The sequence below is a fragment of the Anoplopoma fimbria genome, chromosome 8, assembly GCF_027596085.1.
Source record: "Anoplopoma fimbria isolate UVic2021 breed Golden Eagle Sablefish chromosome 8, Afim_UVic_2022, whole genome shotgun sequence".
NCBI classification, from domain to species: Eukaryota; Metazoa; Chordata; class Actinopteri; order Perciformes; family Anoplopomatidae; genus Anoplopoma; species Anoplopoma fimbria.
Genome location: NC_072456.1, coordinates 806091 through 831593, shown reverse-complemented (window position 1 = coordinate 831593; position 25503 = coordinate 806091). Strand labels below are relative to the sequence as shown.

General features: G+C 40.1%; 1 protein-coding gene across 2 annotated transcripts in view; it reads right to left on the bottom strand.

Moving 5' to 3' along the window:
- Positions 1-23076, bottom strand: part of tgfbr3 (transforming growth factor, beta receptor III) — a 69236-nt gene extending 46160 nt beyond the window's left edge. For both annotated transcript variants that reach the window (XM_054602646.1, XM_054602647.1), the window contains exons 1-3: positions 22854-23076; positions 18259-18422; positions 808-989 (exon numbers count right to left, since the gene is read on the bottom strand). In XM_054602646.1, coding sequence (XP_054458621.1) covers positions 808-989; positions 18259-18319 — 243 coding nt within the window. In that variant the 5' untranslated portion in view covers positions 18320-18422; positions 22854-23076. The remainder of the gene's footprint in view (positions 1-807; positions 990-18258; positions 18423-22853) is intronic.
- Between the last annotated feature and the right edge of the window lie 2427 nt (positions 23077-25503).

The following is a 25503-nucleotide window of genomic DNA, read 5'->3' as shown; positions in this document are numbered from 1 at the left end:
CGTCTGTATAACACCTGAAGACAGGGAGTGGTTTCTAAACCTCCATCAACCTATGGAACACTATCAGGAGATGTGCTGACAGTTTGAATGAGTGCACTGAACAGATCAGTGGTTGGAAAATACCTCTGTGCAGACATTTAAATGACTGACTAATCATTGTCTTGTTTTTTCACCTTCTAGAAAGTCATGTGTTAGGTAAGGTAAGCTCATCTGATCATGGGGTTTACTGTACCTAGTAGAGCTTCCACTGACAATAGCAATGCTTCCATTCAATTGCAAATATTTAAGCACATTTTTGAAGGGTCGGGAAAAACTAAAAAGAATTAGGTGTGTTTTCTTCAACTGGTTTGGAGCAAATAAACTAGTCTTTGTAGTTTCGTCAGAATTTGGTGCCCTGTGCTACAGATGGCTGTAATCCCCAAGTTAACAGAGTAGAAGAACTAGAGGTTACGACCTGGAAACAAAACAAGTCGCCTTGGCCGTTTAACAAATGTACAATAGAAAAATGGTTAGGTGTTTGTTTCAACTGGGAGCGTTTTAATGGTTCTTTCATGTCAACTGGTATTGGCCATGTTTTATGCTGTCTATAGGCAAAGACTAGCATTAAAATGAGGTCCAGGTTGAAAAATACCAGAGTTACCCTGTTATGTTAAAAAACACTGAAAGTAAATATGGTTTTAGAGAATTGTTGTAGGCTTCCCTTTGTACTATTTCGGTTCAAAGTTTAATTATGAATGTTTTTATTGAGGAGTTATGGTGGTAGACAATATAACTCCAAGTTTAGATCTTTTACTAAGAATGACTCACTTCAGCCGGGGTGTTGTCTGGTCCCTCTGGAACAAGTCCTCTCAGGTTGATGATGTGGACCTCCTGAGGGAGGCCGGTGGTGCCCCGGCTGGCGCAGCCTGACAGGGCGGTGAAGCTCCTCAACGAGGCCTGCACCGGGTGTCCCACCGACAGCAGCTCACATGGGCTGCGGAACAATGGCCCTGCAGGGAAGAGAGGAATAGTTCTGACTTAATAATGTAAATCGTGTATGAGCTCTGGAGTCATGTCCCATGGCCATTATGATCTCCTCCTGAAAAGAGTCAGTCTAAATCCTTTCAACAAAGGGAACTTAAAAAAAATGCGAAATGTTAATTTTTCTGAGAAACTGACTATTTATAATGCCATCCGCAATGAGTTTTTACAAGTAAATCCTCATTGTGACAAGCAACTTATACCAACAAATTTTACATATACAAATTATTAAGCAAATGTCCTTTTTCTCAATCCTCTATAATTAAGTTTTTTCTTCTGGACAAGGTAGTGCCTCTCAGTCTGACCACCTATAAGCTGAGTAACACGTGAAACATATAATCAACACAGTTTGAATTCTCTTAAGGCAATTTCAACCGTTTTCATTTTCCTGGAATGGTCAAATTTGACATTTAATCGCATAAGAGGTGAAGCAGACTTTACACTCTAAGTGCACTCCGTCTTGTAAAGCCTGTAGGTAACCATTAGCTCTGCCCTTCACTCGTTGCCTTGGAGAAGTGACAAGATCCTGGACAAGACATGGTCTATACTACAGCAGTAATGATCCTATTCACACCTTCCTATGTCATACTGCACTGGGAATGTAAGTGAACCTCTGAAGCAAGTGTATCTGACAGGTATCACACTTAAAGTATCAACAAGACTAGCAAAATAAATAATTTGGCTCTAAATAGTAGGGATGCATGATAAATAAGCTGCAGATATATTATTATTGTTCCCATTGCGGAATTGTGGCCAATAATCACATCTGGTAAGGTGGAACTTTTTCTCTTATGTGATTGTGAATGAATACTGAAATAATAACGTCACAGGTAGATAGATACATTTGTTTAAAATGTAAGCACTTTAAAGGGGAGCTTAACATTAATGTCTGTTTACAGGTCTTGCGTAGTGCTACTGTATATGTAAATATAAGTTGTACAAAGCCTTTAGTGTCTCCAGGAGGAGCTGCACAAAGTCTGATAATTGTCATCAAGTGATGTCACTTGAGTCAGCCCAGATTTAAATAGTTTACAAAAAAATATCCGGTGATGCGGATAAGTGAGCTTACCAGACTGAAGCCTACTTTAGCTGTTGTTATTATAATAACACAACAGAATCTCCAACCTGGACTATCGGAAGTCCTTTTGCATTGTGGGTAATGTCGGCCCCAGATTTTGACAAGGATGAGGAATGCATTGGGAAAAAAAGATTACATATCTGGTTCTGATGCATCTATTTTGATGCTCCTTTAAACAGTATAAACAGACAATATTAAAAATTGCAATGCTAAATTGGTGCAGTGTCCTTATAAGAGAAGAAAAAATAAACAATGTCTATAAAAAAAATGTCTTTCTTATAATAACTGCAACTTATTTTCAAAATTGTATTGACAGTGGAAACATAAAGAGGTCTTAACTAGAATGCTCAACTGGCTGCTTCTCAGATCTGATTTGGTCATAACAATCTGTCAATAATAATCAGTGATCTTTATTGGCCATGAAGTTCCATAAAAGGGTTACGGATGGACGCTTATCATCTCTCTATCTCTCTCTAGTAGCTGCTCTCAATTCCGTCACAGACATCACACACGAATACAGAAAACAGAAACTGAGCCCGGTCCATCAAGCAAAGCAGCCCTCAGCAGGACACCGAACCTCAGTCAGTCGGGTCTCTGTCAGTGTTTTGTCTACTGCACAGTCAGCTGTAATCCACTTCTGTGAACGCCTGGGCTACTTGGCTCAAACAAAGTTTCCCTGATGTTTACAAGAAGTCACTTAACATCCACATTTGCTCTCTTATGACATGGAACTTCCATTTCAACCACAAGCTTTCAGGTGGTTAACAAGCTTCGCCACAGCCTGAGATCTTCATTTAGTGCTGGCTGCTTTATGCTCTACCTCTGTATGACCCACTTAATCACATTCAGGGTGTAGATTGCACATACAAGACATACACCCATCTCACATAAAGCCAGGGTGGCACACACCACTGAGGTTTGAGTGAGCAACCAAACAGCCTGTTTCTATTAGAGCGTCATCTATACTGTGAGAACGTCCTCGACCAGGTTTTTTGTTTTTCACGGGGTCAGACCTTGTGTTTTACCCCTCAGCCTTGTGCCAGCCGAGGCCCGCTCACATTTCAAACACATCACGCTACACCCAAAATGTAGCCAATTTGCAATCAGATGAAACATTTGGAAATCATTAAAGTCTGAGTGAAAGACAGTTAGATAACAATGTTTAATTCTCCTCTGACTGACTCCAAAAACATGGTGCCTCAACAGCGGGGTACAGCTAAGGGGGAAACCTTTTTTTCGGGTAGTTTCTCAGAACACATAGCTATTGTTTTCTCCTTCCGTGCTTTCCAATAAGCTTATGGTATATCAGCATAAAGCCAGATATTATGTATGGCATAGCTCCCCTCTCCTTGTTGTGAGTTAAAGAAAAACAGAGGCTTTATTATTACCTTATTTGTCTCTTGAGACGAATCCCAAGCCCTTGACAGATGTCTCAACCTGAACTTTGTGCTGCCTCTTGTCGATTGTGAATCACTCCAGATAGATTAACTGTTATTGGGAGCATACATATATAATAAAGCACGCCAAGGTCCTTTTTTATGTTGATAAAAGGACAAGGCTTCTTAATGGCAAAAACCTGTGGTGCATCAATATTTCAACCCCCGCTTTACCCCCCCCCCCCCCTTACTCCCAAAGGACCGAAGCCTAACCATGTCATCAAGTCTCACTCCCACAAACACGTCTGAGGGCAATCCAACTCACTTTTTCCCCTCACACATGGAGAATAACAAACAACTGCCAGACAAACAAAGAAAAACGTAGTTCTTTCTGGGAGACTGCCAAGACATTACAATACTCATTGGGCAATGATCAGATTTTTTTTATGCTTAAAAATACAACAGAAAAGGGTGGCGTGTGGGAGAAAAAAAAAGGGCCACATGGATAGAAAAGTAGGGCATTTAAAAGTTTTTAAGAGTATAAGAGAGGCCAGTCTCTCTGATCAATACTTTGCTCTAGAGCAAGAAATCTCAACAAATTCCTTCTAGGCTTTTATGACATTCTCATAGATATTCATTGTCTCCAGAAGATGTCATTTAGGTCATTTAGGTGATGTCCCTGACCATGACTACCATTACCACTGATGCCAGGTTAACACTGGCCTGGCAATTCCGCTCCTCTGCTGTATTCTGTATATCTGTCTGTGTGTGTGTGTGTGTGTGTGTGTGTGTGTGTGTGTGTGTGTGTGTGTGTGTGTGTGTGTGTGTGTGTGTGTGTGTGTGTGTGTGTGTGTGTGTGTGTGTGTGTGTGTGTGTGTGTGTGTGTGTGTGTGTGTCTGCTCATTGCGCCCGCCCTCTTTTTGGACACAATTGAGAAAATACGTGGAATAACAACGTAACTTAAAAACCAAAAACGCAAACATAAGTGACACAAGTAAATTTTCTGATACACATAGTGGATGGAATTTGAAATTGAATGGAATGGGAATCGGGGGAATTGAATCTGTAAATGTGTAAAGGCCGATTAAAAGAGCCGATCAGATGACGCTAAACACGCAAGAAATAGAAGGCTTCAAATAGACCCTGTGATTGGTGATATATCACACCGATACAATATCGGCCGATACTGCTTCCACTAATCCGGCCCAAAAATCCTGATCAGAACACCCTTACTTTGTAGCTGACAAGGGGGAAAGAAAACAACTCGTCTGATTTTAATGATGCTATGCTGATTCCTTTGGTGCCACTCTTACGACAATTGTTTGCCTAAACCTGATCTACCTGCAAATTTGGGAAGAGCCAAAACAAGCCTCAACACTGACCTTAAAGTCACCTTTAAATTGATGTAGCTAACGTTTTAGCACAAGGTTGTTTACATCCCCAAGATACATAGCAACTTTAGCGTATATTTGGAGTCATGTTTCTGTGCATCTAAAGAATAAAAGTTAGCCGTTTGTTGCTGGGCAGATTGCATGAATCTGTTTATAAGTGCTATTACAACATCGACTGGTAACATCGATAATGAGACCCGTGAGACTGAACTGAAACAGGTCAATTGCAGGCAATGAAACCAAATCATGAAAAACAATCATATTTTATATATGTGTATTTGTGTTTCATCGAATAATCATTTAGATTCAATTGATGCTTTCAATTGAACCACATATGTTTACTTAATTGGATCAGGTTGATAGAAGGAGAAAATCATGAATCCTTTATCACTCTTTCAATTGTTCTGTCCAGTTCTAAGTCCATCACATATGCTTTTACCATCAGCCTACAGCCTAGATGGACAGAAGACAAAAAAGGTTTTGAGGAGAAAAACACTTACAACTGTTGGCCCTGCCACAGCTTAGTATCTTCTGTCACCTTGTCTGTCTTTCTGCCTCTCTCCCCCCGATTCTGTCTCCCCCGCCTCTCTCACCATGTTCCCTCGGTCATCGATGGAGGACAGAGTACGTCCTGTCCAGCTGCTACTAGTGCCTTTTAGCTGGCCAGGCCAAACGCCCACAGCAGAGGAATGAGAGAAGCTGTTGTTCAGTCTGCCCGAAAAACAAGTCCAGCTAGACACTCTGCAGACCATGACACAAGTGCCGCCTTAACCCGACAGATACAGCCAGATCTGATGTTAAATCTGATACTCCAGCTGTAACAGTAATCTCTCCAATTTATTGAACGTCTTCAGAGACATGAGAATACCAACTGTATGGAAGACGAATCGCAGAGAGTGTAACCCTAACTATATCCTACAATGAAATATGCAAAGACTAAAAAATCTGTTGTGTCCATTTAGATGCCTTTGTAGCTTGCAGCTCACCACTCTTGGTACCTCAGTACTGAATTATTGCCGTAAACTTACTGTACAACTGTATTGTGGTAAGCTACAGACTAATATCTCCAAACCTCAGCTTTCGATATATGAACATGATGAAACATGATGCATTGCCAAAAGGTAATTGCAGTGCACATTTTGGTTTGAACATTCATTTTTAAAAACACTGGAATAAAGTGGTGAGGCGCTTCTTTTCCTCAAGGTCAGACAAAATCTGATCCATGATTTTCATCGTGCACAAAGATGAATGTTCCTATACCTTCATCATACTGTACATCAATCTCAATCCAGCCAACCAAAGCATACTGACCCCGCAGCCAATCCACAGTAAAAAAGCAGGGGAGCTCCAACCACCAATTTCTAGTTCTCAAAGAACTGTGTCTAAATCAGCAACAGCACAGCTTTAGGAAAAGTAAATATGGACAAGTCGGTCAGATCCTGGTCTTCCTGATCTGACCCAATAGACTCAATGTCAACATCTAATCACCACCCCGATCCCATCCCCTTGTCCAGCTGTGAGGTCAAGCCACATTCACAATTAATTAAAATGAAGCAATGATCTGAATGGTAAGTAAGAAAATACATTAAAATCAATAAAAATCAATAATTAAAAAAAGATTTTAAAACTCGAAAGTAAGACCTGAATGTCGGTAAAAATCTGTATTTTTTGTTATTGATATATTTACAAAGTTATTAGCTTTTGCATTTTGTCTTTTTAGAGTCGCAGAAATGTTCAAATCTGCTCTTTGAGCTTTGCATGCTGGGAGTTGTGATACTGTTTTAATGGGGGAATGATCTGAAACTCTGAAAGGAAATAAAAAAACAGTTTAAAACCATCTGAGCAGGACTGGGTACCACCCACCAGCTTGTTGTGCTCTGCGGTTCATACACACACACGACACTGTGCTCAGAGGGGCGTTTAAGATAGCTGCCATATCTAGAGCAAACAAACAAATGGTCAGAAATTGATCAGACTTTATTTAGCCAATAGCGTCTATCAAAAGATGCTTGTTATCGGCAGCTATTCAGAGAATCCAGTAGATCACCTCATCACATCTCTGCATGTCCACAATACCTTAAACGTCTTTTTAATCAGAGTGAGGACTGACGTCTTTGGAGTCAGCAGACAATGCGGCATTTGAATAACTCTGAAATGTCACAGGTGTAAAACCACATCTAAAAGTGTAAGTGGAGTTTTGCGGTTTGAGCTGTGAAAGTGACAAGTTGGAGGGAAATTTCTGTGTGGAAAAAATTACTTTCTTCAACACTTTCGGTTTTCCACTACAGTTAGCCCCAACATAAACCGTTATTTTATTATCTATTTTCACCAACTCAATGAGAGGAACACATTTTAAATTGTGTTGGGGCTTTTTAATTGGAAATATGTTCGCTTGTAATGAACAACAAAGCTAAAGCATATTACACACCAAATAATAGCTGCTTGACGATACTCAGTACCTGGTAAAAAAGTTAGTATTGGATCCTACCACACATTGTAACAAAAGACCCTACTGTATAATAATATCACATTTTACCTGGCTTACTGTGCCACGTAGAAACTAAATAACCTGGGAAATGCTAAACATTTTCTAAAGAAACTTATGCACTGCTGAAAATGTACTGTTAAAACCTTTGAACAAGATGAAATACTGAAAAATGTTGAAGCGGAAGTAGGGGTTCCAACTACAGTTACTGAAGTAAAGTGAAGTGCTGAAAAAAAGCTTTCAGTTTAGGTTGAAGCACTAAATAAAGTTAGAGCAGTTACATACTTTATTCTTGGTTCATCCCTGCACAGCTCATGACCTGTGTGACTCATTCTACACAAGACGTTTAGGACAAGAACATGAAAGATTTGTGACGTGCACCTTAAAGTACCTCTTTTTCTCCGAACCACCCACAGTTAAATGTTTATTTCTTGAGTTATGCCTTTTTGGGGGATCTGCACTAAATATACACAGACTGATTCTAAGAGCAACACTGGATTTGGCATTACAAAACCAAGTGCAAGAGGAATATGTATTTTCTGTAACAGGATATTAATTATCGTCTTTTGTTAATTTACATTGCCAAAAAAGCATGTCGGCTTGGCTTTGATAGTGTTGGAGGTAAGACAGGAAGTGAATATAGTAAATCCAAATTAAAGAGGGAGCATTGTATAAATACCCACTCTTGATATATTCAAACAATGTGAGATCCAGCTGGTGATGTCACTAGACATTCACATTCACATTCTTTGGCAGCCTCCTTTTGGACTATAACCTCTTTTATGATTTAAGAGCTGATATTTCTTTCAGATATGTTGTAGTCCAGTCTATTCCAGCATGTGATAAAAGGACGGTGATTAAAAGTCCTGCCACCATTTTTACACCTTTTACGAGACTACAAGCTTTTCAAAGTGTGTTTTAAAAAGTTTACTATGTCCAGCAGTATTCAAATTGTAAAACATTCAATCACAAATATGAATTTAAAATAATATTTATTTGTTTGTTTCTGTTAATGCATTCCTCCATGGGTGGCGCTGTTGCAAATTGTCTGCAGTGCAAATGATGTGTAGTTTCGAAAACATTACATTACAACCTGAGAAGCAGTGGATTTTTTTTCTCTGCTTAAACATCATGGAAGCATTTTTGCTTAAAATATTACCATAAACAACTTACCAATCATCAAAATACTTTAACAATGAATGAATCATTTCAGATTTAGACAAAATAATCCCTCTTTTATAGTGTATGATCCAAGCTTCTTTCAGTTTCAAAGTTCTGGTTTACTTAGGACATAAACTGGAAAGTGGACCAAGTATTTTAATCTCAAAATTTTTAATTGAAAGATTACGAAAGTAGGACCCTTCCTGTTAGGTCAATTTATCAATACAGTCCTCTCCTATCTTACCAGCGATAAACGCCTCTGTTTCCAAAGAATACACTTTGTTTCCTTCCACACTGTGGCGCTGAGCCAAGACTTGGGCACAGGAAGTGATGTCAGTCTGTGTGCCAGTTGGGGACAAATCTGATATTCCCACAAAGCCATTTCCGAAGATAAACAAACAGAACCTCCCCCCATGTGTGTGTGTGTGTGTGTGTGTGTGTGTGTGTGTGTGTGTGTGTGTGTGTGTGTGTGTGTGTGTGTGTGTGTGTGTGTGTGTGTGCATACACATCCTCACATGTCTAGTTCCCAGTATTACATTGCAGGCTAATTGTGTTTCTGATTCATTATAAAGTGAAAGCAGTAAAGATTACCTTACACAGGTCAACAGATAACACAATGTTATAATTTCCTATTGGATAAAGGACAATAATGAAACTGAATGCCTTTCCAATAAAGTTGTCCAATAATGCAAAGATATAATAAGGCCAATTTCATTAAAGTAGCACAAAGGGGCCTCTTTGTTTCTATATATCTCCTCCGTATACCTGAGATATCCCAGTTTCCATATGAACTAGAGGATTAAATGAATCCTCTGGTCTCCTTTCTTTTTTTACTGCAGGGCATGATTCTCATGAACTACGCAAACCAGTTAAGGGAACGTAATATTCTGCCCGCTTTTGTTGGCCTAAGGGGCTTTGTACTAAAAGAATCGCTGGCTCTGCAGTGTTGACATTAGCGCAGCCCACTCACCCCTGAACCTTGGGCCACTACTACAGGAAGTGAGTAAAGCCTTTCATAAGGGTAATGTAGGTTCACTTCATTGGCCTGACTATGAAAAGGATTTATCTCTTGAAGGCAGAAGAGGAGGAAGCTGGAACGGGATGAAGGGAGGAGGGAGAGGGGTGAGCCTGAATTCCACTAGGGAAGTCGTAAACTCACCCATCAAAGTGTGAAATCTGAAGTTCCATATCTTCTGGAACGTGATGACCCTGTTTGTGTCTTTGGAACTTGGAATATCACCCAAGAACACCTTATTGGTCATCGAACATGATCTTGTCAGCAAGCACGCAATTGAAAAAAACAGCTAAAAGACAGGAGTTTGAATGGTTTTGATTTTATCTATATGGGAGACGTGGAGCAAATGCAAGTATGCATATGTAAGGAAAGCTTTTTTTTCAGTTTGTAAGTATAATAACAGGTGTTCAGACAAAACATTACATCCATGTGGATGGTTAAACGTCCGCAACAGTGAAGGGAGTGGATGCAAAGGAAAACAAAGTGCCATTGAAAAAATATGAATGCTCTTTCCTAAATGTATATACATGTATATTAATGTAGTAAATTGTTATTAAATGTAAAAAATGGTTAATATACTCTCAATAATGTTTATAGTTACCAAAAACATGACTAAGCATCCAAGGCAATGCTACGGCGGCTCTACTAGGCAGGAGCTACATGCTAAAATCAGCATGCTAACGTGCTCAAAATGACAGTGCTAACCTGCTAATGTGTGGTAGCAGGTATGTTTACCATATTGCCACATTTTAGTTTAGCGTCTTAGCATACCAACATTTGCTACAACTGAGGTTGTTAGTAATGGCATTGTGCTGGTGTTTCCTTGAAAAAAATGTAAACCATTTTTTTTAGGAATAGTAGAATTAGGTTGATTTTTTATTGATAAAAAATATATAATAAACTATTCTGTTTGATAAAGATACAGTAGTTGATAGGTTACAATAAAAGGCGGGTAAAACACTTTTACTGCTCCTGACAGTGAGCCTGGTTATTATTCATCAGCCCTGACGGATGAAGTGGGCACCTGTTGGTAAACCATCACCATTAGTTAAAAGAAGTACAAAAAAAACCTGACCAATTACAAGCGGCATAAGAAGCCACGGGCAAGCAGAGGAGATGGAAGCGGGTACATTTCTCTCTACCTCTAAATGCAGACATAAATCAGAGGGCTTTGAAGAGATGGATGACAAGGCTAACTCCCAGAGGAACACAGGAGCCACTGTGTAAAGTGAGACAGCCGAGCATGTGTGCATACGACTAAAGACTTTACTGAATGTGCTGTCACTGTATGTCTTTACTGATGGGTGCTGACATGTGCTGTCTGGACCAATAATATCAGAGAACAAAAAAGTTGTCAGCACAAGTCACAATACAAGGACTGGCTGCATGTGTATCTCAAAAGTAGTAAATGGTTAAGCAGTCAGGTATCTATGTTCCAAAGCAGTAGATTTTGGAGTATAAGGTTGGTTAAGGTTGTATAACGCGATGTATATCTCTTCATAGTTCTTCATGAGGGAGCATTCTCAGATATAAATTAATTATTGTCACACCCTGAGCAAAACTGAAATGAGTGAAGGCTTGGTTGGTAATGACAGAAAATGTGTTAACAGTAAGGCTGATTATCATTTTAAAATGTACACTACCAGTACCCTTAAAGTGAAACCGATACCAATAGAGTTCTTCATTTACACATCATAACTGTGTCCCACTGGCTAGCTAATCGCCACCGAACTGCACAGCCCTCATACAGTGGTTTCAGATTGATTCTTTCTTTGACAAAACTCCTCCTAAAACAGTTTTGCAGAGTAGGTGTCAATAACTGCGGAACGACTTTGCAAAAAAGAAATAACACAGTGCCGGGACCACGTTGTGGGAAAGGCGTAACATTCCCCCTCCCTTCCCCCCTAGTTTAAAAACTGTTAGCTCTGTCAGCACTGTTACCATGGTTAGCGCTGTTTGCTCTGTTAGCACTGTTATCTGCTAGCCACCGGCTTAAACATCTCTGTGTTCAGAGCCGGCTGTATGGGTTGTAGCTGCTGCCGTAGTGGGCCAATCACAGGTTGCATTGAATCAAAGGACGCTTATGGTGATTGGCTTTGAGAAAAATCTTACGAATTGTATTTTTTTACTATACACTAAAAGGATCAATTGCAGGTATCGTTTGACTGGAGAAGTTTTGATACTACTTGGTGCTTGGATATTTCGGTACCTTAAAGGCATCGAGTACAGAAACCCAGCCCTAACCAATAGAATAGTGCCATTATTACACAGTGGTTATGTGGCAAGGTTTCAACCAGATAGGACTTTGTTGACATACTATAAATGGACTGCATCGAGCATGGCAGTACTTAGAAGTATTATAAGTATCCAAGCAGAAGTGCCTTTCCTGGTTAAACAGGGCGATGGAGAGAAATGAACGGCATCTCCATCATCAATCATAAATGCCTGCAAAAGCCATGTTCTCCGACAGCAGCTTGGTGGGGGGTTCGGGAGCTGCTACTTCATCTGCATTCACAAAGATTCAAACCCAGTGGGGGGTGCAGGGAGCTGCGCCCCAGGGTCACTTGTGTTGTCAAACTTGATATCAGCCTCATTCCATTTGTGTAGAATCATCTGCCTCGTCAGAAATACTTAATCCACAGTATTTAATATCAACCGGCGGCAGTGATGGAAAGTCAATATGTTGGACAGGCTGGGGTAAAAGGCTAGCTGGAAGCTTGAAGGACGCTTGTCGAATTACTGTCTGTAAGTCCGGAAATTCCAAAAGCCACAGAATGGAAAGACATTTGAAATACATGTTGTAAAGTAAACACAACACTATAAAACACAATCGATTATATTTGCAATGACTCTTTTCACATTTCATCTATGTCATGTCTCAACTGGATGGTCGAGATCAGAGATATTGTTCCTGGCTATCAAAACGAGCGATTTCTGTTCGAAATGAACATCCAAGGGGGCATGTGGAAAGAATTTTGCTTAATCAATAACAGCAAGCACATTTAGTGCATTGACGTCTAAAAAAAAAAAAAAAAACATCAATCAAATAGCAGCCCCAAAAGAAGTCCTTCCTGTGATCCTGTGATATTTTACAAAAACATCATCACTCAGACGCGATAACGGACGCTTTTGAGAAGCAACAGAAAGCAAAGAGCGACACAATGCCGGCCCTTTGTGCCAGTGTGTGAGCCCAGTGTGAAGGAGCCAGAGAGGTGAGAAAGGGCAAGGCAGGCCGTGTTTTCACACAAGCTGGAAGGGGACTACATTCCTCCGGGGTTCTTCATCTTCAGGAAAGGGAGGGCGAAAAAGAGAAGAATGACTTGTCAAATGCCACGCTGCCGTCGTGTTTTAACACGTACAAAGGACGCTGGGAAGGCCTCTTTACTGGACAGCTCACAAACGGAAAAGTGTGATGTATAATAGGCTTGTTTGAACAGTCACCACACAATAAATACGCTATGAATAGATTGTCAGTAAAAAAAATACAAAGATAGCAGATGATTAAACACATGTGCAATACAGTGATGTGCTACTTAATAGTCATTTATATTAAAAACAAAATAATGACAGCCTATTACAGTGCTTCTTAAAGGGCATACCACTGTAGCTAATGGTTATCCTTTTCCTACAAACAGACCACAAATACTGTCTCTATTAAAAATCTCAAATAAAATTTTGAAAAACAAGTGGAAAAAGAAATAATTTCCAAGTGTGCGTGCGTGTGTTTGTGATCTAACCCAAATGACTGTTAGGGCAAAGTAAAGGACCTGCAGTAATTTTTTGGACGGACACTCCTGTTTTCCAAAGAACTATTCCAAATTTGGGACATTGTCTTTCAGCGGCACTCATCTGGTGGAAAAGGAGTGGGGAAGGTGAGGCCCCAGGAGGGGCCGGTCTGATGAAAGACACCACCTGGAAGCCTTCAGCTAGAATCCCATACTAGGACTTATATTGCAGATAAAGAGTCGTGCGCTGAAAAGTTGGCACCGCTGCAGCCTCATTAGTTAACTAGAGTTCTAATACACGCACGCTGGTTACGGCTGAAAAATAAGAAATTACACCTCATCCAAGGTGTACGACACGATAGCAAAATTATAATTTTTTTCACATTGCTTCTGAAGGTTATCTGAATAGAGTCCAATTTTGTACAATTACTCTCTCTTTCTTCAATGAAGTCACACTCTGCATGACTCTATAACTCTCCCCAGCTCCAGTAGCTTTCTTTTTTTTTTTTTTATAGTGCTGTGAAACACAATGGAAAAAGCACGATAGGCCCAGCTGTCTCCCATTACTGGCTTTGACCAAAATTATTTACACGCCTGCTTACTGGAACTATGGAGAGAGAGAGAGGAGGGGGAGAGGGAGGAAGAGAGAGAGAGAGAGTGAAGGGGGCGTGATTCAGTTTACTCCAGCAGATTTGCGTAAGCGTCCTCTTAAGGGGAGGCTGACAAGATATGAAAGAGCTGGACGAAGATACGAGTCTATCTGTGAAGACCCGTCTACTGCAGCTCATTGAGGTTATTCCTTGTGTGAGAGTCACAGACAGAGTCAAAGTTAAGCTAAATAAATATCCCACAATCTAATTTAAACACGGCTGTAAATAAAACTGAGTAAAACCGGTGTGACCTTTATTCAATAAGCAAAAGACACAAACAGGGTCATCACGGCGGCCTCCTCCACGACAGCCCTGTTGAGATAAAGGCCTCACCGCGGGGGAGAGCAGACCTGTAATTAGACACACACTGGACTCCCGTTGCTACGTAAACATCCCAACCACTGTGCCTAGCAGCCCGTTGCCTCTGTGCTGCGCTGCTCCTCGCATGAATCACGGGGCAACATCTGGTTTAGCGTGCTGGAAGGGACTCTGTCGGTTTGGCACGCCGTACGTGTGCGGAGTGTGTCGATTTGGACCAGACGTCCCACGCCTGCGCCTGCCTCTCTCCTCCCCCTTAGCCCGACCACCCCACCTCTCGCATTACAGCGGTTGCACAATGCATTTTGGCAGTCCCCCCTCTTGCTTGGCCCTGCGAAAGCATTGTGCATATAGAGACGAAGCTTTTGCTCAACCACAGAAAAAACATTAAAACCACTTTTGGCCTCACAGTGACTAGTGTGTCTGCCAGGAGTAAACAAAAATGCAGACAGAGAGAAAGTTGTTTTAGTTACTGTAATAAGTTGAACGTATACGTGCTGTGATTGTGAGCAAAATTAAATTCCCTTTTCCAGTTATTGTTTTCGTTAACAATCCCGTTGTAAGGCTATGTGGTTCCACAATGAGTAGCTGGAGACAGATTTGCACTAATAGCTCCATCATTCATCAAGCCGACCCATAAGTAAAATCAGGAAAGGCTATAGGAGGAGGAGGAGGAGAAAGTGCTTCGGCAAAGACGCTGGTGTGTTTTTCAGTGAGTCACCAGCCCGGCGTTGTGCCTCCAGTATAACCAGCATCCTGTCCGGTGCTGTTTCTGGCAAGTGCCTCAAATTATTATCTGGCAATGGTTCCTGAAAGCGAAACCCAAACTCAGCCCAAATGTGAGCGATATATTCGTCGCAAAGTAACGGTTTTGGCAAGCTGGGGACAGGCAACCACAAACTGGTAGTAAGGAGTTTGAGGAAAAAGTTAGGTAAAAAAACAAAAACAGAGTGAAGCAGCAGAAAGGAGCCTTGAAATATGGATGTCAAGGTGCTCTCGGCCCGACTTTTTTAAGAGTTATGGGAGGCCCAGATCCTGGATAGCATTACACTGAGAGAAGACTCATTGCAGACTAATCTAAACATTACGTAAGAGCTTTCCTGACAAGTTTAGAGGGCAGATGTGACTGTTTACACAGATGCTGCGAGATGATAGAAAAATGCAGAAAAAGAGAGAGAGAGGTGAAAGATAGGCTGAAGTGGTGGTGTGAAAAAAAAAAAAGATGTCAAAATTGGTTGGCTTCCCACTGAAAGTGAAAGTGATTTTGGCCAAATGGAGGTGGAAGAATGACTTAAAATTTTAAAAGAAAGTTAGTTTTCTCTGTGTTAAAAAATCATCTTAAGAGCTTCTGAAGATTTGTCCATAAATCAGTGAGTCCACTTGCTGCCAGTGTACTTTGGGGGAAAGGGCATTTGGTTGACTATCAGTAAATATCAGTCCCTTGTGACACTGTAAAACAATGCGTTGAGCCGTATGAGGAAGAATTTAGAGGAAAACTTCATACGTGACTTCATTGTGTTTGAGATCCTGGCATTGTGGTAGAAATTATGTTTGCTCTACCCACAGTGCATGCTGACTACACTGCTATTGTTTGAGGGAAAAGTCAGCTCTCTGGAGTGCAGTTCAAGCCTCCAGAGAATAGAGAAGAACTTTCAAAATAATAATAAACTATGGCGGCAATCAGACTGAGGGCACGAAAAAACGCGAATACTTTTTTGGAGTGCTGGCTATGCGGCATGCCTCCTACCGGGGGTAATTATTCCTTTTCTACCACGGAACAACAACATGGGATGTTGTAGATTAAAGCTGTGGAGTGAGTTCAAGTCCAAAACCGTACATTGTGAAACCAGTCTCTGTAAACAAGAAATCTCAGTTTTGAAAAAGAGGAATGTACACCATATTCTCATTGTGGTTTTGATTGTTGCCAACTTGACAGATTTTTCATCACACTGTGGGGCTGAGTGTCAGGCTTACGTCAGTAAATTGAACATTTTGGTCAAGTGATGAAAACCGCTGCTGAATTTTCAAGCCAATTTGGACAACAGTAACAATCCTTTTGATTTATAGTGGTCAACTTTACAACAACTTCTAGCCAGTACAGCTATGACCGAATACAGCTTCTGACTGGAAACAGAACATTTATTTCTGTGATAAGAATTGCAATGGAATAAGGAAAAAACATGCATTTCAATAAAACAAGTGTCATTACTGTTGGGAATAACAATGTTGACTGACCATTTTCAATTGGACTTTCCCATGATATATTTTTTGTTGCTGAACACGGCTAAAGCAAAACTGGCTGCCTAATATGATTGGCCAATCTTGGTGTACATTGTTGGCAGTGTGACAGATGCAATGAAATTGTCTGAACCTTGCACTTTTATTACCATACCAAACAGGATATTATTTTAGAGAAATAATCTGTGACATAATGTGTTGTATTTTTAAGTACACTAGCAGCAGGGATCTATAGCAATGTCTGTTGGTCGGTCAGCCAACTAGTGGAGGGATCATCATGAAATATGATACAGACATTAATGGCTGGTATTTTTGTTGTGTCCTAAATCTATACTAATTGTATACCTCATTTGCTGTATATAAATGTCTAATTGGCTGATTTGAGCATTTAGTATACAAAAAAAATCAACATACAAACGATACAATATGTGTATCGTTGGATGTCAGTCAAACAGTAACTTTAGAATGGTCCACAAAAAGGCTAAATGGTTTTCGAAACATTTTATGTTTCTTTCTTTTTCTTTTTTTTTCCATCTCACCACATCTACATTTTTTTTGCAGCCATGAGTGAAAAAAATCTAAATTGCTTTTTTGCATTGCACTGTGGTCAAATAATACATAGCTACGGCACACAAAAAAAACAATAATTTTTTGGTATACTTCATTTTGTATCTTTAAAGGGATCAGACTTCATACCAAAGCCTGCTCAGCCTTAAGACAACGTGCTGTATGGAACTGGGACACAGCTTTTGTGTGTAGTGCTTATTACTGAATGTTAAGGTGCTAATGTGCTAAGCTAAGCTACTGAGCATGTTAAACATTTTACCTGCAAAACATCAGCATGTTAGTATTGTCATCGTGAGCACGTCAAGTTAGCCTTTAGCTTGAAACACTGTGTGTGAGTTTAAATATTATGTCATAGTATTAATCAACAAAAGAATAAAACATGTTGCAGATTTCTTTGAGGGGTAGTATTAGATTTGATTATTTCATGAATAATCTTTCCAATTTGTCATTGCCTCCTGCAGCCGGAAACATTCTTAACAATGAACAGGAGTGCAATATTAAGAAGATAGAGTTGACTGTGACAAAGTAAAGTAAGTGACAGGGTGTCACAGATAAAAGTCTAAGCATTCTGGGAACCTGTTGCTCATATTTACTACTTACTATTTAGTACCAATTGGGAGTATAAAAGGTCATAAGTAGCATGCACATTCCTCAAAGGGAGAGGTACACTATTTCTCATCAATTAGATAAAGTTCCTGTGGGGAAAGTTGTAACATCAGCAAGAGCCTTGCAGCAATTGATATGACACACTGATAACGTACATACGTTTCCTGCATTCGCCTCTGTAGCCGTTTACTTTTTTTTGCTTTCTCTCTCTTTCTCTCTTTGGTTGCCAGTTTAACTGCTGTCAAGTAACAAGGCATTTGGCATTATCTGATAAGCCTCATTCCAATCAATCACACAGATACGTGTAGGCTCGCTGAGTGTTTGTATTCTGAGATTGAACTTGTCAGCCCTTTCTTACACGTAAATCCCCCTTACTCATAACTCTGACAAGCACTGTCTAGAAAGGCATGCTGGGAGAAACAGTGGAAAATCCCAGGGTATGGGCGAAGTTTTGGTTGTCTGACAACGCAGCACTGCAGGGCTTGGTGCATAGTCAATATATTTTATTCCTGATACCAGAGTTGCATGGGTTTGACTTTGGCACCTACCGATGATAATTTAAATTATTTGTATGGATGTGTACAACTCCTTTAGAATCACATGTAACGAAGCAATAGGAAGAACTTACCTGCAGATGCCAGGCAGCAAATTGCAAGAAGCAACCAGGGAATGGGTAATCTTTTAGCCATCCTGCAGCTTCCACTATGAGGATGGTGAGTCACTTTCTCCTGCTTTTCACAAGGGTTCCCCTCTCTATGAAGCAGTCGATAGGAAGTCAGCTTCAAGCCGCAGCTGCAATAATGAACAAAAGCAGAGAAAGTCAACCAGAAGAAGCGGTGTTGTCTTGAGCGTGGACAAACAGCAGGGAACTGGGCTCGGCTTAATAAACCCTGTGGGTGTGATGAGATGAGACAAGAGAAGCAGAAGTCTGGAGATTAATCCAAGAGGGGTAATTGGGGGTCATGCTTACTGCGTCCACCTTCCCGTGCCCACGGCCAGTCAGAGTGTGTGAGGAGCGAGGGACGGCTGACTGGCTCGCTGGGTGTGAAACATTGCCACAGGTTATTACAGCACTTTAATTGAGAGCGCCAGGAAACGCTGAATGCTCCAGTGGGGTCTCCAGTAAGCAGCTTAGTACCACCACGCTAATCAGCATGACCTCGCCTCTAGCTGCAACTTTAGTATCTAACCTCAAACATTGACTAACATGATGCGGCAATAAGTCCATGTATTTTTATACACTGAGGATGTCCATCATTTTTTACATGCTCAACAGAGTTCATCTCAACCGACCTAAAAAAAAATGTCACTTGATTGGTGACATGTGACTTTATGAATTATACTTGAACTAAAACGATATGTATTTTTATATATATATATATATATACATTTATATATTTATATTTTTGATCAGACTTTTAGGCTAATCAACAAAAGAAAGACATCTGTCGTTGTTTTTTTCATTGACAGGCCCCCCTGAATTTTCCAACTCACAATGTTCTGTTCTACATTAGGTTGCAAATTTCCCCGCTGCGGGACTAATAAAGGATTATCTTATCTTATCTTATCTTCAACACCTGTGGAGGTGGGCACAAAAAAATCAACTGTTATATCACTTAAATCCCAATGGTCACATAGAAAGTTAACCAGCCATGGAAGGTCAACGTCGTTAGTCATTGCTTAAGGCCTTTACAGACCTTTTTGTTTTGCACGATTCATTTGTTTTCCAGGAACAAGGTTGATTTTTCTGAGCATTTAAATGATGTGCAGAACGCACTGAGTTGCACCTATATTTATATTTATATCAACTCGAAGGCTTCGTACTCCAAATCAAGAAGGCAAACTTTATTACTCCTTTCAACCTTGAGAAAGACAGCGCGTACCAGATCTAATCTTCCCTTTCACATTAAAAGCCCTAGACCTAAAACATTGGAGTATTTTACTTTTTTGTGTTGTGCCCTCTGTGTTTAAAGGCCTTTAGTAACATCTGTTTGCAGCACTCCTTACATCACTCTGTATAGTGATTTAAAACACTGGGTGACATTCGCGCTAAGGTTACTACTAGTTGTTCCTGTGAGTTTTCACAATCTGGTCATTTGACATTACCACTTCTGATTTTTGACTTGACTTCAAATAAAATGTAATGACATTCGATAGAAAGATATCATTGCCGTTGCATCCATGCAGTGAGCATTGAGGATCAGAGTAGAGAAGCAGAGGTTTACAAAACAAGCAGATTAGGAAGGTATACATTCAGAATACATTTGTTTCGACCCTATTAAATCCAAAATAATACAAGAACTTCTTCATTACAATAATCAACGGCCATCAAGTATCAAAGGGGGATTATTGAAAGGCTGGTGAATCATTTAAACAGTATGTTTTGTGCTGTGGCTAATTCTTGTTACCCGGGGGTTGTAATATTTTTAGGAAAACATCATGCAAACTACTTCTCTAAGTGATATCTGATTCTAAAGACAACTAAACTGTAGGTCAAGTTAAATGTCAAACCCTCAGACCAGAATTGCACCCGTTCACCATTTGAAATCTGCCGCGTGGTAGAAACAGATGTGCACCTATCTGACTCGTGGTGAACCATAGAGGGTGTATGGGAAGTGATGCACAGAACACTAAGGTGCATCGCTCTGCAGCGCAAGCAGCTTGCATGGGACAAAGGGGCCTTTCACAGTGCGGAAGCTGGCGGGCCAGGGAAGTCATTTTGGAAGATCATGACAAATATTGCACTTTCAGCTAGTCAAGGAGAGCCAGTGACCTCTGTTTGATTTACGCCTCTTCTTGACCTTCATCTCCTCTCTGACTAAACGAAGGCAAACTGTGCTGTGGGTGTGAGGCAATGACCAAATCAAAGGAAGGACTGAAAGAAAGCAGTCTCTTACTCTGTTGGTAAAGATTTGGGTTGGAGATGAAAAGACCTGATCCAAAATGTGTTCCCACTATAGTGAGAGGTTGCGTAGGATTTTGATTTTATCGCAATTTGAACTAACTGGTAACGTTAAAATTTAGGGCAACAAAGCTTACCTTATCCTAACTTATTTTGGGTCAACTGTGGAGGTTTTAACCACGGCGCTGGTTTTGTTGCAGCAACAGCTCAAATCACCTCATGTGACTTCTCTTCGACCCTGACCGTCTAAGCCGAGCAACTATTTCACCCAGGAGGAGGATCTGGAAAGTACATCAAAACATGCAAGACCCCGGACTGAACGTACTGCACATTACGGAAACCGAGCTATATACTTGTGGTCACTTCGATGTTAAAGGCCTGGCTTGTATCTGTGTCATCACGTATGCACACGCTGCAGTTAAGCGTTGGTAGGTCCAGAGGGGCATATACTATGTTACCGTAATCACAAAGCCATAAGTGAGGAGAGCAGCAGCACATAAGGCTTAGGCACTGTGTGTGTGTGTGTGTGTGTGTGTGTGTGTGTGTGTGTGTGTGTGTGTGTGTGTGTGTGTGTGTGTGTGTGTGTGTGTGTGTGTGTGTGTGTGTGTGTGTGTGTGTGTGTGTGTGTGTGTGACATGCTGCCTCTTGCGGTACATGAGTGAGACTTTTATCTGAAACATTCATCTAAACGTTCATGTGGTCCTATGACGTGTTGAATGAACCTTACAAGCTCAGTACTAACAAACCACCAAAACTCCCACTCTTTCCATCACAGCCCCTCTCTGACTGACTGTTTACAAGCCTTTATCGCAGCCCTGCTTTCTGGCAGAGCTAGAGACCCTGTCACCACAAGCTAGAGTACAGTCAGACACCACGCCGTATGACATCCTGGACTGCTTTCACAACCTGACACCTTTGCCAAATGAGTCACCATGCAGACGGATCTCTGACACGTGTAAACTATAAAACAAGTAATATAAAGTAAGTCCATTTTGCTGGATATCATTTAGTGTACCTTTATACTAACATTCATGATCGGGAGCGATGGACTTTGTGAAGTCTGCTGACTTGAGCACATCCGATAGATAACATTGTTAAGAAGTGTTCTTCTACACTGCGCCACTCCAAAACATGAACCACCATCATCCTCTGACACTGAATGACATCAGTGGTAACACATACACAGCGATTCACCAGTTTCCAATGTTAACATGCCCTGAATTCATCTAAAAGTCACGTCTCATCCCACAGAGGCGTAAATCCATCCATACACACTCTGTTTACATCTGTCGCATGTTTTTTTTTTTTTTTTTCCCTGTTTTCTCATTTTAAAAAAAGTGACCCCCAAAAAAATGTATGCATGTCACCTCTTCAAGAAGTACTACCCTGAGCCTTCCTCGTAGCACTTATTGAATTCGTATTTGTTTACTGCACTTATCCTATTCGTAGTAGTTTGTAGCACTTATTATATTCGTATTAGTCTGTTGCAATTATTGTTTTCGTAGTAATCTGCCTCTGCACTATACTTTTGCTCTGGTTTATGCTTTAAGATGCTTGTTTAAGAAAGGAGATGCACTTATGACTTCTGGTGACTAGTAGTTCTCTTGAATACCTATGTTGAATACACTTCCTGTAAGTCGCTTTGGATAAAAGCGTCTGCTACATGACTGTAATGTAATGTAATGTAATGTATAATGTAATGTAAATGTAATGTAATGTAATATAATGTAATGTAATGTAATGTAATGTAATGTAAATGTAATAATGTAATGTAATGTAATGTAATGTAATGTAATGTAATGTAATGTAATAATGTAATGTAATGTAATGTAATAATGTAATGTAATGTAATGTAATAATGTAATGTAATAATGTAATGTAATGTAATGTAATAATGTAATGTAATGTAATGTAATGTAATGTAATGTAATAATGTAATGTAATGTAATGTAATGTAATGTAATGTAATGTAATATAATAATGTAATGTAATGTAATGTAATGTAATATAATGTAATGTAATGTAATGTAGTAATGTAATGTAATGTAATAATGTAATGTAGTAATGTAATGTAATGTAATGTAATATAATGTAATGTAATGTAATGTAATGTAATGTAATGTAATAATGTAATGTAATGTAATGTAACGCGTTCCAGAGGCAGATGTTCAGCTGGACCTATGGGCGGTTATGTAAACATAACATAATAAGAATCCTATCACAGTCTCCACAGACACCGTGCACAATAGAAGCCTTTTCATCAACTACTGCTATTCTATAAAGAAGCTGCCGTTAAGTGGAAACTATTCAGAGCGACCTACCATGAAGAGTCTCCAGAAAGCAGCAGTCAGCCTGGTGGAAGTTAAAGTCGCTCCGGTGGATGCGGATGCAAAAAGTCGTTCTTCTCTCTCCTTTCACGTCCACACAGTTCCGTTATATCATTGGGGAGAGGGCTACAGACGATGCTGACGTGATGTAAATCATAAAAAGTATGCATAAACAGCCCCTCTCGCTCCAAGCTTTAAACACTTCACTACTATCTATCTGCTTTTACCAGGGGCTTCATTGGGGGCGGGGCGTGTAGGGAGGAGACTCTGGATGGGAGCTTCCCAAAGAGGGCTGACAAGAGTGACAGCAGGTCCTTCACCCACCTCTCCTTCATCATCATTCTGCAGGTTTCCATGAGTCGTTGTGGTACCTGGACCTGGTGCCTCCTGCTGTGAGCCCACTGACACCCACTGCTACTTCCATTATTATTATTAGTCACATTACTATCCCTATTTTCATGGCTATAACTCTACTGTAATAATTGCTGCTGTTATTATAAGTAGTCTTATTCTATGAATCATTTATGTCATATGCATTGAATGTGTTGTATCTCTGTTATGCTGTTCATTCTGTACACATGACATCTATTGCATTCTGTCCATCCTGGAGAAGGATCCCTCCTCTGTCGTTCTCCCAGAGGTTTCTTCCTTTTTTCTCCCTGTTAAAGGGGTTTTTAGGGGAGTTTTTCCTGTGCCGATGTGAGGGAAGGACAGAGGATGTGAGGGTGTAAGGACAGAGGATGTGAGGGTCTAAGGACAGAGGATGTGAGGGTCTAAGGACAGAGGAGTGTGATGTGGGGTAAGGACAGAGGAGGATAAGGACAGAGGATGAGGGTGTAAGGACAGAGGAGGTGAGGGTGAGGGTGTAAGGACAGAGGATGTGAGGGTCTAAGGACAGAGGATGTGAGGGTGTAAGGACAGAGGATGTGAGGGTGTAAGGACAGAGGAGTGAGGGTGTAAGGACAGAGGAGGTGAGGGTGTAAGGACAGAGGGTGAGGGTGTAAGGACAGAGGAGGTGAGGGTGTAAGGACAGAGGATGTGAGGGTGTAAGGACAGAGGAGGTGAGGGTGTAAGGACAGAGGATGTGAGGGTGTAAGGACAGAGGGATGTGAGGGTGTAAGGACAGGGTCTAAGGACAGAGGATGTGAGGGTGTAAGGACAGAGGATGTGAGGGTCTAAGGACAGAGGATGTCGCATGTGCACAGATTGTAAAGCCCTCTGAGGCAAATTTGTAATTTGTGATTCTGGGCTATACAAAATAAACTGAATTGAATTGAATATTATACATTTCAGTCAAAAGTTAAGAAGGCATGACTGTGTGCTGACATGAATTCGCGCTCAGTCTCCAGTCACAGTGCAGACAGATGTGCAACTCAGTAAGAAACTTAAATAACTGTTATTGTATAGGGTTGCTATAGGTCACTCTTATCACAAAAGGGCCCACAGAGTGATCTCTATCTATATGGGGGTCCTTGATGCCAGATTATGGGAATGTCTGGCTAAGCAAGAGTCTTGTTACTTATCATTGCACACTTGCATGTCTCCGTTGAGCACTTGAGCATCTATTGCTGCAGAAAGAGGGCTTCATTTCTAGCTTAATGTTGAAAAAAGATAGTAAGAATGTCGGGCCATCTATCTGCATGGAAATTCTGGTTAACATTTTAACTAACAAATGGCCCTTACTACATTTTGCATTTAAGTACAATAAAGTGCTATTACTTGACTAGTACTATTTTTGGTACTTTACACATCACATTAGGAAGGAAACGATTGTATTTTTTACTTTACTACATTTATTTAACAGAAATAGTTACAGATCAGTTTATACGATACAATGCATTGCCAAAGATTGAAGCAGTGCTGGTTTCCAAACTGGATGCCGTGTGGATAAAGATATATTAACTGTGTATTTTCGATCATGTTTGACCACATCAAAAACAAGGAAAACATTTACAGAATATTGAAACATCGAAATCGGCACATTAAAAACCCTCTGAGATTATTATTGGATTGGCAAAATCAATAAGGAATGCTACCGCTTAAAAAAGCTAAATTAAATAAATTTGTAATTAGTGTATGAAGTTGATAAAATGAGTGTCAAATAGCAGATTTAGCATTAAGAAGAATTAAAAAACACTGACTGTTGCCCCTGAAAAACCTGAAATATATAATAATAATAATAATAATAATAATAATAATAATAATAATAATAATAATAATAAGACTAACTTGAACTCCCAGCAATAATTATTTTTTACAAAAAACACATCATAAACTTTATAAATATGTATATATGTTTATTTCTATACATATTTGAAATTGAAATTATCCATATTATTACACTATAGTACTAAGTTTTGTTCACTTCATAATGTGAAGTTAGGATAAAGGAAATACTGCAAGTGACCTTTAACCTTTTTGATGATTAGACCACAAGAAACATCACTTGCAGTCTTTAGGTGGCGATGGAATTTGACACAAGACAGTAACCATAATGGCTTACTGGGACACTTTCATACGACAGAGCCATCGTTAATGTTATCAGTAACGATGTGCTTTTACTAATACAACAAAACAACAGGTCAGCTGTTTAAACTGCCTTTATTCACACAGATACTCTCTAGAACTAGGCCTTACCATTTAC